The 14,675-nt window shown below is 43.1% G+C and overlaps 1 protein-coding gene across 3 annotated transcripts in view; it reads right to left on the reverse strand.

Annotated features, from left to right (window-relative positions):
• RFTN1 (raftlin, lipid raft linker 1) overlaps positions 1–14,675 on the reverse strand; it is a 413,706-nt gene that overhangs the window by 30,375 nt on the left and 368,656 nt on the right. For all 3 annotated transcript variants that reach the window (XM_056519923.1, XM_056519922.1, XM_056519924.1), the window contains one exon: positions 4,112–4,215. In XM_056519923.1, coding sequence (XP_056375898.1) covers positions 4,112–4,215 — 104 coding nt within the window. The remainder of the gene's footprint in view (positions 1–4,111; positions 4,216–14,675) is intronic.

A 14,675-nucleotide genomic window follows, 5' to 3' on the forward strand; every position in this document is an offset into this window, starting at 1 on the left:
GGCACAAGGGGATTAAGATGGAGGGGGAATAATGACACAAGGGGATTAAGGTGGAGAGGGAATAATGACACAAGGGGATTAAGTATCACATTAGTATAACGGTAAGAACACGCCTTTTTTCCGCAGGTACCTCTCACGCGTAAATTCCGCGCAAGGGGGTACCCATGGACATACTTTCAATCTTTGCTGGTACAGTTCTCAAAAAGGTTGAGAACCACTGCTGTATACATTTCAAGCTATTATGTATTAACTAATAGTTCTAGCGTAAGGTAAGGGACAGAAAAAGGGACAGAAAAACTAGAACTGGGCCATAGACTGTGCCTGGTATTGCAACTCAGTTTCATTCAAGTGAATGGGGCTAAGGGTGGTGCTTTTTTAAGAAAAAAAAATGGCTACAATTTTTTTTTAATAATATCACAAAAACCACTGGAATTTACTTTAATGGTGTAATCACATGTACAGTATCCTGCGCAGATTTGATGCACAGGATTTTATGATGCAGAATTCAATATAAACTATATGACTGAATACAACTTCAAATCCTGCGCATCAAATCTGTGCAGAATACTGCACGTGTGAAAAAACCCTAAGAGTGCCTTCACAAGTGCGCATTTTTGTTGCAGATCTAGTGCAGATTTCACTGGCCATTGACTTCATGCTGGAGGCCCGATGTGGGTCGGGTCACCGGCGGATCCACAGCGTAAAATACGCTGTGGATCAGTTACGTGTGACCCTGACCTAAATGGATAAATAGGACAGTCACAGAACAAAGCCTAAGGGTAGGTTCACATCTATACCACACAGATGTGTGTTTTATATCACAAATGGATGTACCAAAACAAGACCAATTTGGCTCAATGTTGCATACATTTTTGTAGTATAGGTGTTTGGTTTGTGATATACGTTTATATACGTTTGCATACATTTTAAATGTATACTTTTTTTTTAACCCTTAAAGGGGTACTCCGCCACTAGACATCTTATCCCCTATCCAAAGGTAGGGGATAAGATGCCAGATCGCCGGGGTCCCGCTGCTGCAGCACCCCACTATCATTACTGCGCAGAGCGAGATCCCTCTGCACGTAATGACGGGCAATACAGGGGCCGGAGCATCGTTACATCACGGCTCCGCCCCCGTCAATACAAGTCTATGGGAAGGGGGCGTGGCGGTCGTCACGCCCCCTGCCATAGACTTGCATTAAGGGGACGGGCCGTGATGTCATGAGGGGCGGAGCCATGACGTCACGCTGCTCCGGCCCCTGTATCGCCCGTCATTACGCACAGAGCGAAGTCGCTCTGCGCAGTAATGATGGCCGGGTGCCGCAGCGGCGATCCCCGGGGTCCCCAGCAGCGGGACCGCGGCGATCTAACATCTTATCCCCTATCCTTTGGATAGGGGATAAGATGCCAGGGGCGGAGTACCCCTTTAAGTTAAACTATGTAAAACTGAAAAACAAGAAAAAAAAAATGTATACCCCACAATGCATCAGAAATATACTTCTATGGGGAAAAACATATACCACAGCATATGATTTTTTTGTGGTGCAAAAAAATTGTGCATGCAGTGGTTTTCTATCCCATAAAAAAAATCATACGCAAATGTACGGGGGACAAAAACAGGTCTAAATTGACATAATTTTAGCAACTTTTACATAATGGAAGCCTATGGGTATACCACAGTTTAGGGGTCGTTTACGGCTGTGGTATAGATGTGAATGAGCCCTAAGAGACAACTGTAGTTCCTCAGTTCACCCATAGGTCATAGATTTGTTTTCATTGCAAAAAACATTCTTAAATGTATATTTACCGTAGATTTAAGACTCAATTCGTTGCTATGAATGCATCAAAAATATAATAGAAAAAGTAGTAGTATTTTTCAGAAAAGGTGAAAGCCCTATACACAGCTTTAACCAACCGGTTTGTAAAATGGTTAAATATGGGTTTCAATAATTTTTTTTTATAATTCTCAGGCTTTCTAATTTCATGCTGGATTTTCTTTCATTATTTGTACCCAGTGGGCTAAAGCAGAATCTGCAGTTGCACAAAGAAAGCCTATTGCTCCTATGCGAGTACAATATTCTTCACTGATGTTAGCTGAATGGATATGGATGTCTTGCTGCTTCTCTCTATCCCTTCAGGGCTGCTTAGAAGATAGAAATTAAAGGCTTAAGAAGTGGTAGAAAGTAAATATGATAATATGTTAATACAAGTCTGTAGTCTTCATTGGCTTGTACAGTAATTGTGTGAATTGGCTGGGTCTTTGATTCTTTTGTTGGTAGAGGTTTTGGTCCAGTTGTTTGATGCTATTAATTACATGTATATTTCTTCCACTGAGAAGTACTATGGAGCAATATTAAGAAGGGATATTACAGGTGTAATAGTCTGCTTACGTGACTGATGTGCTTCCTCCACCGATGTTACTGTTGCCGCCAGGGCGACAGCAGTCGCGCCCCCTTGCCATAGACTTTCATTGAGGGGGCAGGCGTGACGTCACGAGGGGGCGGGCGTGACGTCACAAGGGGACGGGCGTGACGTCACAAGGGGGCGGGCGTGACCACGGAAGCCCGCAAACAGCGTTCGGAACAATAAACTTCCAGACGCTGGGGAGCGGAGCTCCGGAAGCAGGGCAGTGGAGTACCCCTTTAAAGAGAAACATTGCTATTAAACAATTTTAACTATCCCTTCTACCTACCAACCTTCAGCTGTCTCTTCAGCAGTAGCGCCCCCTTGCCATAGACTTTCATTGAGGGGGCAGGCATGACGTCACGAGGGGGCGGGCGTGACGTCACGAGGAGGCGGGCGTGACGTCACAAGGGGGCGGGCGTGACGTCACAAGGGGGCGGGCGTGACGTCACGGGGGCGGCCCTGAACACGGAAGCCAGCAAACAGCGTTCGGAACAATAAACTTCCGGACGCTGGGGAGCGGAGCTCCGGAAGCAGGGCAGCGGAGTACCCCTTTAAAGAGAAACATTGCTATTAAACAATTTTAACTATCCCTTCTACCTACCAACCTTCAGCTGTCTCTCAAGATGGCACCTTTATTTTCTGTACCCAAGATGGTTACTAGCAGAGCAGACAGGCTGCACATTATTTACAAAAATAAGCCAATGTTCCCTTTCACATTTTAGAGTACCAGCATGATGACAATTATTCCTTCCACTTATAGACGATGGACTTCAATTTACCATGTGCTCATGCAGCCTACGGATGTTCCTGCAAGCTGACAACTCACAAATGAGTTTAATTTGACCTCTGTCTACCAACAGCAAATTATTCACAGAAATCTGGAACTGTAATAAAAGGCATCATCTTTATTCGGGAAGGATTATTTTTCTTACAGACTTAATCATGAAAAAATGCATTAAATGAATTTAGTTTATAAAAGTAATGACATTTTAAAACTGTGCTCTGTATCAATATGCTTCTTTTGGTAAATATTTGTATTCTTGAAATATCAATTCTGGAACATGTTGTCTTACAGCTCTATGTTGTGCCATTCACGTATTATTCTGACAGATGTAGCGCCCGCCAACCTTATCAGTGGCATGCTGCACGGTTTCTGTGTTGCACTATGCTATTAGCATAGCAAGTTACTTCACTACACTGTAATGTGGGCCAGGAGCTTCTAGAAGCCACTGTGCTCTTACTATAAGGTGCTATAGCAGTGATGCCTACAGTAGTGTATGCATCGCCACTCACCTCACCATAAACATTGAGGGCTGGCTGCTCTCAAGAGCGGACAGCCCCCTTCACTTCTATGATGAGTGAGCGTTAATGCATACAGTCTCACCACACTCAAACGAAGAAAAGAACAATACATCCAGAGGTTGTTGTAAAATCGTATCCTTATTTATTTAATCATCAATGCAAATAGACGCTTGACACGAGCAGCCAGAACACTGACGCGTTTCTGGCACCTAAGTTCACTTAATCATGGCTGCCAATTAGCCATGATAAAGGGTGCTTAGACGCCAGAAACGCGTCAACGTTCCGGCTTTTCATGTCAATTGTCTATTTGTATTGATGATTAAATAAACAAGGATAAGATTTTACAACAACAATCTATATTTGAATACAATAGAGCACTGTTTGGTCACATGGTGATACCTACCTACTGGTTTTAACAATTGGCGTTGAAAGGACACATGTCAGTTGCCATCCATACACAGCCAGGGAACTCAAGAGAGGCGAATAGTCTGCCTGCACCTCAAACCCCTACAAAATAAATAAAAGAAAATGAATTAAGAGAATATCATGTAACAAATGGTGTATACACTGGTTTATGCACATAATACAAATCATTTAATCTAGACACCTGATGGGGTAATCTGTGAGATGTTAACCTATGAATGCCCTCCACAGAGGGATACTCTAACAGCAGTCTTGGCAAAAATGAGAGAGTGATAATTTCAAGGGGTATGACTATAAAAAGAGGTATACCTTGCCTACAGCTGGTATTATATTTGCAAAAACAGTAGTAGTAACCCATCCAGTGTGAATTCGGGTAGAAAACAGACATGGTGCACATCTACAATCTTGTATAATGATCTGATTGCTTCTCAGCATAATATCAAAAACTAACAGGTTGTTAGTATACATTTTTGATCAAAAAGTACAAGCCCACTTGCCACGTCAAGGCTACCTATTTAGAGTGGGTCCCTAACGTCCCTAACCCATCCAGCATGGTTAAGATTGGTAATAACTCTTCCTAATCTCTAAGGATGGTATAAGTAGTTGTCACCTCTGCTCTAGGGTAACAATAAGGTTACAGTTTATTGACACTGTATTGATCATAAATTGAAGTATGAGTATGGAAAACTATAGCTTCAGATATAACACCATGGTAAAACCTCAATTTGTGTTACTGTACTGTACAGTGGTCCCTCAACATACGAGGGTAACCATCGTTTGTTGAAACCATCGTATGTTGAGGGATCCGTGCAATGTAAAGTATAGGACAGTGGTCTACAACCTGCGGACCTCCAGATGTTGCAAAACTACAACACCCAGCATGCCCGGACAGCCGTTGGCTGTCCGGGCATGCTGGGAGTTGTAGTTTTTCAACATCTGGAGGTCCGCGGGTTGAAGACCACTGGCATAGGAAGTTGTACTCGCCTGTCCCCGCCGCTCCGGACCATCACCGCTGCCCTGGATGTCGCCTTCCATCGCTGTCGCCGCGTCCCCGGGTGACCCCGACACTCCGGCAAGGCCTCTTCTTCCCCGGCATCCTCGCTTTCCGTCGCCGCTCTCCATCGCCGCCATCACGTCGCTACGCACAACGCTCCAATGTGATGACGGGAGGGAGTGCTCAGCGACGTGATGATGATGATGGAGAGCGCAGACCATGCAGGGGATCCCGAAGAGGATGCGCCGGAGCCCCGAGGACAGGCAAGTGATCGTCAGCGGACCACACGGGGCACCGTAAACGGCTATCCGGTGGCAGCTGAAGCAGTCTGCGCTGCCAGATCGCCGTTTATGCGATGGCCCCGACATAAAAAAGCATCGTATGTTGATGCTGCCTTCAACATGCGATGGCCTCTGAGAGGCCATCTCATGTTGAAATTATCGTATGTCGGGGCCATCGTAGGTCGGGGGGGTCACTGTACATTAGTGTCTATTAGACAACATAGTAGAATTTGGTTCTATGTTTTATTCCTGACACCTGACATGAGCCATCAGGAATTGTGCACTAATTGGGTACATTATTGTAACATTGCATATTTAAAGAATACCTATCACCAAATAAACTTTTCTAAACTAACTCAGGCTATGTTCACTAACTACTCCTAACACTTCTTCCACCCTTAAAATAAATTTCAGAGCTTTAAAAAAGCTGTGTATCATACCATTCTTCTTGCTCACATAGTGCAATCTCCCAGCAGGAGAAAGTGGGTGTTTCCCAGCAGGCATAACATCACTGAAGCCTGCTGGGAGACCATTTCCGCCCTCAGGCTGTTGCAGTGCTGCGATGAATAAAAGACCTCAAGCTATGTGCAGAAGCTTTCAGTCTGTGCATCTTTCAGTGAGGCTCTTTGCAGCTTTCAGTCTGTGCATCTTTCAGTAAGGATCTTTGCAGCTTTCAGTATGTGCAGCTATCAGTGAGGCTCTATGCAGCTGTCAATCAAGCTCAGTGCAGAGAAACACTTCCTGAGTTTTGTCTCCTGCCATTACAAGCAGGAGACCAAAATTTTATATTTTGACCAGACAGAATGTGTTCTGGCCAAGAAGGGATACCCCTGGTGGCCAGAAGTATACAGCAGAAAAAATAACATTTAACTTTTATATTTTTAAATGGAAGCCAGTTATAAGTTATTTATTTGGCATAAGGAATCAAATATTAAAAATCATATTTATTGACAGTGCCCATTTAAAATTGTCTTATTTTCACTCACTACTACTACACCCCTACACCATTTAAACCTAAGCCATTTTTGTTTGTTTGTTTCCCCAATTTGATACTTTTGGCTCTGTTCACATTAGCACTGTGAGCCTCTGTTAAGGGTTCCATTGAAGTGTCTTTTACTTTTGATGGTGAGCATAGTGCATTATGCAAAGCTTTTCTTTTCAATAAAACAGTAGACAATTTGGCGGAACCATGATGGACTCAATAATAAATCAATAAGTGGAAGAAATGAAGCAAAATCGAATCAATATGACAGAACACTGTAATATAAACTACAGCCACCAAGGGCTAACTGTGTTGTAACAGGCACAATACATCATGTTAGGGTTTGAAGTTCACAGCTCTTTACTTTTCCGCAATTTAATACTGCAAAACAGGTTTGGTTTATGCAAATTAGCATTAAAATAAATGTTGCTGTTTGGAGGCTGATCCCAGGTGGAACAAGGGGCAAGCTTACAAATGTTAAAGGATTACTCTAGGCAAAACTGATATTTTGTGTTATGTCTAGTGCATGGCCTAAGAGGGTGGTTCAGGTTGTGCATTGGGTATAAGGCCCCATTTACATACACTTTCCTTCTCATGCCCCAGGGAAATGTCGGCAACCTGTCAAAAAGGTATGTTTGGGCCCATTGAGTTTGAGACAAAACATACATAGAAGGGACTATGGAGGGGATTTATCAAAACTTGTGCAGGGGGAAGAGTGGTGCAGTTGCCCATGGCAACCAATCATATTGCTTCTTTCATTTTTGAAGAGACCTGTAAAAAATTAATAAGCAATGTGATTCGTTGCCATTGGCAACTGCACCACTCTTCCTCTACAAAAGTTTTGATAAATCCCCCCCCCCCCCCCAATGTTCAGTCCATATCCAGAAGGTATACTGTTTCTGTGTGGTACTCAAATATGTGGTCTGCTGCACTTCTGAGACCTGCACGTTCCCTATTCCAAGTGGAATTTCCCACAAAAATACCAGTAACACCCCTTTAACTTGACTTTGCATAGATTAAACCATTTTCTTTAAGTCAAAGCTGTAAACTAGTATTGATCTGAAGACCACGATCGCCAACATGGTGATTTGAACCTTATAGAGCACAATCACCTTTATGCTTAAATAGAGGAGGGTGCTGGCTCTTATTTGTGTTAGAGATTGATCATAACTGGTGCAAGAAAAGATGAAGACTCAAGATTCCAGCTCTCATTTTCGGGCTCCAATCTCATAGTTTTTTTTTTTTACATTTTCCTTGCACTGGTTTTTAAACATTTTTCAATATTTATTTTCCAAAAGGAAAGACATTTTTAGTTTAACAATGTAAAGAACAAGACTGACAATGATTCTAAAGAATCACAGCAGAAATTATAATAAATGCATTGAAATAACATAAGTCATTGAGAATTTTGCAAAGTGAGGCTCTTCTAAAAATGCAGTTATTTAGACAAAATCAGCTGCTTCTTTACTGTGTTTCTATGTAAACCAGGCCAGATATATTAAGGCACAAAAATAAATGTCTGAATCATGATGCAGAATCTGCAAAACACTACTTTATTAGAGATGCAGGTGAATTTCACCCACATGATGTCACACCCACACATTATATATATATAAAACATGCCTAATGGTGACCACAGTTTTCCAAACAATCACAACATTTCGTTTTTACGTGGTATATAATTTAACTGTATGATTCCAGCTATTGTGGATGCCTCCCCTTTGCCGATGACTCTGATTGCTCTTTCAAGTTTTATTTATAGCATTGGACAAGTCAGCGGTGGCAAAAAATAAGAAAAGGTTTAAATGACTGGTGTGGTAGCATGTTATTATCTTTTGACACTAGGAGGGAGGTAAAAGCTTGTTGCAAAATTACAAAGCCTGTGGTCTTTGGGTGACCTGTGTCACGATTGTAAACTTGTTAGTGTAACAAATTATCAACTCGCCTCTAGCCATGGGCAACGTCATGACCTCCTGCAAAGCTTAAACCTTCCCCCACATATGTGTGTGCTGTCCTTTAACAGATTTAGAGCTGCTGGGACAAGAAAAATAGATTTCTCTTTTACCTCCCACACAACAGCTTGGAATAAGGACAAGTGTGAATGTGTTCATGTCTTACATCTTTTCATATTTTTTTCCAAAAATAATATTGTAGATATACGACAAGTGAGCACAGATTCCAAAGACTACGTGGAAAATCAATATTCATCTCCCTTCATGTGCCTCTCCTATAAACAGCTACTCTTTGTATTGGATAAAAACATGTTTTGATTAGGATATATGTACAGTCAAGGTCAGACTAGCCATGGGTGCATTGGGCATTTACCCGGTGGACCGGACCGTCCGTCTGTCCTCAATAGTGACACACTCAATTACCAGGAAGAACTGCGACTTTTAAAGCGGCCTGCAGCACTAGAATGCAGACAAGACTAATATGTCAGCACTAAAATTTATGTATGGAGTCATGGCCCGTAGCTGCCGCTTTAAGAGTGGTGGCTGGTGGTGTTTAAGAGCTGTCTCAGCACTGTGATATGACTCACATGAGGTTGTACTGCAGTGTGTGCTGTGTATAGATGTGCTGCACAGGCCATAGTGAGGACTTAACTACCTAAACAGGGGTACTATTAATACCTAAAGGGGGCTAATACTACTACCTTAACCCCTTAAGGACCAGGCCATTTTACACCTTAGGACCAGAGCGTTTTTTGCACATCTGACCACTGTCACTTTAAACATTAATAACTCTGGAATGCTTTTAGTTATCAATCTGATTCCGAGATTGTTTTTTCGTGACATATTCTACTTTAACATAGTGGTAAAATTTTGTGGTAACTTGCATCCTTTCTTGGTGAAAAATCCCAAAATTTGATGAAAAATTAGAAAATTTTGCATTTTTCTAACTTTGAAGCTCTCTGCTTGTAAGGAAAATGGATATTCAAAATATTTTTTTTATTTTATTCACATTTCCAATATGTCTACTTTATGTTTGCATCATAAAATTGATGTGTTTTTACTTTTGGAAGACACCAGAGGGCTTCAAAGTTCAGCAGCACTTTTCCAATTTTTCACAAAATTTTGAACCTCGCTTTTTTTCAGAGACCAGTTCAGGTTTGAAGTGGATTTGAAGGGTCTTCCCATTAGAAATACCCCACAAATGACCCCATTATAAAACCTACACCCCCCCCAAAGTATTCAAAATGACAATCAGTAAGTGTTTTAACCCTTTAGGTGTTTCACAGGAATAGCAGCAAAGTGAAGGAGAAAATTCACAATCTTTATTTTTTACACTCGCATGTTCTTGTAAACCCAATTTTTGAATTTTTACAAGGGGTGAAAGGAGAAAATGTATACTTATATTTGTAGCCCAATTTCTCTCGAGTAAGCACTTACCTCATATGTCTATGTAAAGTGTTCGGCGGGCGCAGTAGAGGGCTCAGAAGCGAAGGAGCGACAAGGGGATTTTGGAGAGTATGTTTTTCAGAAATGGTTTTTGGGGGGCATGTTGCATTTAGGAAGCCCCTATGGTGCCAGAAGAGCAAAAATAACCCACATGGCATACCATTTTGGAAACTAGACCCCTTGGGGAACGTAACAAGGAATAAAGTGAGCCTTAATACCCCACAGGTGTTTCACGACTTTTGCATATGTAAAAATAATAATTTTTTTTTCACTAAAATGTGTGTTTCCCCCCAAATTTCACATTTTTGCAAGGGTTAATAGCAGAAAATACCCCCCAAAATTTGTAACCCCATCTCTTCTGAGTATGGAGGCACCCCATAAGTTGGTATGAAGTGCATTACGGGCGAACTACAATGCTCCGAAGAGAAGGAGTGATATTTGACTTTTTGAGAGCAAATTTTGCACGGGGGGGCATGTCGCATTTAGGAAGCCCCTATGGTGCCAGAACAGAAAAAAAAAAAAAACATGGCATACCATTTTGGAAACTAGACCCCTTGAGGAACGTAACAAGGAATAAATTGGGCCTTAATACCTCACACGGGTTTCACGACTTTTGCATATGTAAAAAAAAATATATTTTTTTTTCACTAAAATGTGTGTTTCCCCCCAAATTTCACATTTTAGCAGAAATAGCAGAAAATACCCACCAAAATTTGTAACCCCATCTCTTCTGAGTATGGAGGTACCCCATAAGTGGACCTGAAGTGCACTATGGGCGAACTACAATGCTCAGAAGAGGAGGAGCACCATTGAGCTTTTGGAAAGAGAATTCGTTTGGAATGGTAGTCAGGGGCCATGTGCATTTACAAAGCCCCCCGTGGTGCCAGAACAGTGGACCCCCCCCCCCCCCCCATGTGACCCCCATTTTGGAAACTACACCCCTCACAGAATTTAATAAGTGGTGCAGTGAGCATTTACACCCCACTGGCGTTTGCCAGATCTTTGGGACAGTGGGCTGTGCAAATGGAAAATTACATTTTTCATTTTCACGGATCACTGTTCCAAAAATCTGTCAGACACCTGTGGGGCGTAAATGCTCACTGTGCCCCTTATTACATTACATGAGGGGTGTAGTTTCCAAAATGGGGTCACATATGGGGGGGGTCCATTGTTCTGGTACCATGGGGGCTTTGTAAACACAAGTGGCCTTCAATTCCGGACAAATTTTCTCTTCAAAATCCCAATGGCGCTCCTTCTCTTCTGAGCATTGTAGTGCACCCATAGAGCACTTTACATCCACATATGGGGTATGTTATTACTCAGAAGAAATTGGGTTACAAATTTTGGGGGGCTTTTTTTTATTTTCCCTTGTGAAAATGAAAAATTTAGGATGACACCAGCATTTTAGTGAAATTTTTTTTTTTTTTCATTTTCCCATCCAACTTTAATGAAAATTTGTCAAACACCTGTGGGGTGTTCAGGCTCACTATACCCCTTGTTACGTTCCGTGAGGGGTGTCGTTTTCAAAATGGGGTCACATGTCTGTATTTATTGTTTTGTGTCTGTATTTATTGTTTTGTTTTATTTCAGAACCACTGTAAAATCAGCCACCCCTGTGCAAATCACCAATTTAGGCCTCAAATGTACATGGTGCGCTCTCACTCCTGAGCCTTGTTGTGCGTCCGCAGAGCATTTTACGCCCACATATGGGGTATCTCCGTACTCAGAAGAAATTGCGTTACAAATTTTGGGGGTCTTTTTTTCCTTTTACCTCCCGTGAAAATAAAAAGTAAAGGACAACACCAGCATGTTAGTGTAAAAAAAATTTTTTTTTTACACTAACAGGCTGGTGTAGACCCCAACTTTTCTTTTTCATAAGGGGTAAAAGGAAAAAAAGCTCCCAAAATTAGTAACGCAATTTCTCCCGAGTACGGAGATACCCCATATGTGGCACTAAACTGTTTCCTTGAAATACGACAGGGCTCCGAAGTGAGAGAGCGCCATGCGCATTTGAGGACTAAATTAGGGATTGCACAGGGGTGGACATAGGGGTATTCTACGCCAGTGATTCCCAAACAGGGTGCCTCCAGCTGTTGCTAAACTCCCAGCATACCTGGACAGTCAGTGGCTGTCCGGAAATGCTGGGAGTTGTTGTTTTGCAACAGCTGGAGGCTCTGTTTTGGAAACACTGCCGTACAATACGTTTTTTATTTTTTATTAGGGGGACAGTGTAAGGGGGTGTATATGTTGTGTTTTACTCTTTATTATGTGTAAGTGTAGTGTAGTGTTTTTAGGGTACATTCACACTGGCGGGTTTACAGTGAATTTACCGCTAGGAGTTTGCGCTGCGGTGAAAAATTTGCCACAGCCCAAACTTGAAGCAGAAAACTTACTGTAAACCCGCCAGTGTGAATGTACCCTGTACGTTCACATGGGGGGGGGGCAAACCTCCAGCTGTTTCAAAACTACAACTCCCAGCATGTACTGACAGACCGTGCATGCTGGGAGTTGTACTTTTGCAACAGCTGGAGGCACACTGGTTGGAAAACCTTCAGTTAGGTTCTGTTACCTAACTCAGTATTTTCCAACCAGTGTGCCTCCAGCTGTTGCAAAACTTCAACTCCCAGCATGTACTGATCGCCGAAAGGCATGCTGGGAGATGTAGTTATGCAACAGCTGGAGGGATCGCAACTACAACTCCCAGCATGCAGAGACAGCTGTTTGCTGTTTAGGCTTGCTGGGAGTTGCAGTTTTGCAACATCTGTAGAGCTATAGTTTAGAGACCACTGCATAGTGGTCTCCAAACTGTGGACCTCCAGATGTTGCAAAACTACAACTCCCAGCATGCCCAGACAGCAAACTGCTGTCTGGGCATGCTGGGAGTTGTAGTTTTGCAAGATCTGGAAGTGCACAGTATAGAGATCACTTTGCAGTGGTCTCAAACTGTAGACCTCCAGCTGTTGCAAAACTGCAACTCCCAGCAAGCCTAAACAGCTCTCTGGGCATGCTGGGAGTTGTAGTTTTGCAACATCTGGAGGGTTACAGTTTAGAGACCACTATAGTGGTCTCAGACTGTAGCCCTCCAGATGTTGCTAAGTAACTCACCGGCTTCCGTTGGATCCAGGGAGCTGCGTCGCGGTCCTCTTCTTCCGCCGATCGTCGCCCGCTGCCGCCGCTGATCGTCGCCGCTGCCGTCGCCGATGGGTAAGTGGATCTTCGGCGCCGGTCCCTGTCGGTTTCCCCGTCCTGCCCCGCCTATTGTGGGTGGGCAGAACGGGGAAACCGAAAGTAAATCCCTCCGCCCCCGATCTGCTATTGGTGGTCGCGTCTAGACCACCAATAGCAGAGATAGGAGGGGTGGCAACCCTGCCACCTCACTCCTATCGCTACAGGGGGATCGTGGGTGTCTAGGACACCCGCGATCCCCCTTCTATTCCGGGTCACCGGGTCACCATAGACCCGTATGACCCGGAATCGGCGCAAATCGCAAGTGTGAATTCACTTGCGATTTGCGCCGATCGCCGACATGGGGGGGTCTAATGACCCCCCTGGGCATTTGCGCGGGGTGCCTGCTGATAGATATCAGCAGTCACCCCGGCGCAATCCCCGCCCGGCGCGCGGCAGGGACCGAAATTCCCACGGACGTACAGGTACGCCCTTGGTCCTTAAGTACCAGGGAGCTAAGGCGTACCTGTACGCCCTTGGTCCTTAAGGGTTAAAGAGCTACTATTGCTACTTATAGACGGCTGCAACCACTACTTAAAAGGAGTCTACAACTACTTCCAAAGGTGGCTGCTGCTACTACTACCTAAAAAGGGGCTGCTTCTACTTCCAAAAGGAGGATGCTACTACTACTACTACTACATAAAGGGGTCTGCTGCTACTACTACCACTACCTAAAAGTGTGAAGTCTAAAATGTTTGTCCGGCAGGTTCTGTGCAGACGAGTTGTAGCTGGAAGATATAGTCATGACGGTCTAGGCCAGATGGATAAAAAATAGGAAAATATACAACTCCAATTAGAGAAGACATCAACTACTATTCACCTGATGAAACTGTGTGTAATCACTTACATGGTCTGCAGGGCCTATGAACTGCTGATATCTACCTCTATGGAGGGAAGGGGGGATATTATTTCTTGTATACTGGTATTATTGGTAAAGTTGGTCAGTATACAGGATTTGGTCAGTAACAGTATAATGGTAATATGTATGGTGATAACAACAAAGAAATGACACTCTACTATAATGTAAAGTGGTGAGTGCACAGCCTGTATAACATTGTTTATTGCTGTGTCCCCTCAAAATAACTCAACACAGCTATTAATGTCTAAACCTTGGCAACAAAAGTGAGTACACCACTAAGTGGAAATGTCCAAATTGGGCTCAAAGTATCAATATTTTGTGTGGCCACCATTATTTTCCAGAGCTGCCTTAAGCCTCTTGGGCATGGAGTTTACCAGAGCTTTTCAGGTTGCCACTTTAGTCATCTTCCACTCCTTCATGACAACATCACAATCTTCGTTTTTTCAAATCCTCAGAGAATTTTTTGTCATGAGGTGCCGTGTTGAATTTTTAATGACCAGAATTAGAGAGTGTGAGAGATAACACCAAAATTTAAGACACTTGCACCCCATTCAGACCTTGCAACAGTAAAAAAAAAAAAAGTCACAAAAAGAAAAATTGGAAAAAAGACTTCAGCTCACCGTTTAGAGAAGATTGCAGGTAGAAGGTGTTAATTTGTTGGGAGCGCGAGAGCTTGTAGCCGAGCCATATCCTCGGGTAGTAGCTGGAGTTCAAGAAAGGAGTGGTGGGGGAAGGGAATCTCAGCTCCACTTGAAGTAAAAAATATTCTTTAATAAAGTTCCATTAAAAAGAAAAAATAGACAAA

Source organism: Hyla sarda, chromosome 5, assembly GCF_029499605.1.
Source record: "Hyla sarda isolate aHylSar1 chromosome 5, aHylSar1.hap1, whole genome shotgun sequence".
NCBI classification, from domain to species: domain Eukaryota; kingdom Metazoa; phylum Chordata; class Amphibia; order Anura; family Hylidae; genus Hyla; species Hyla sarda.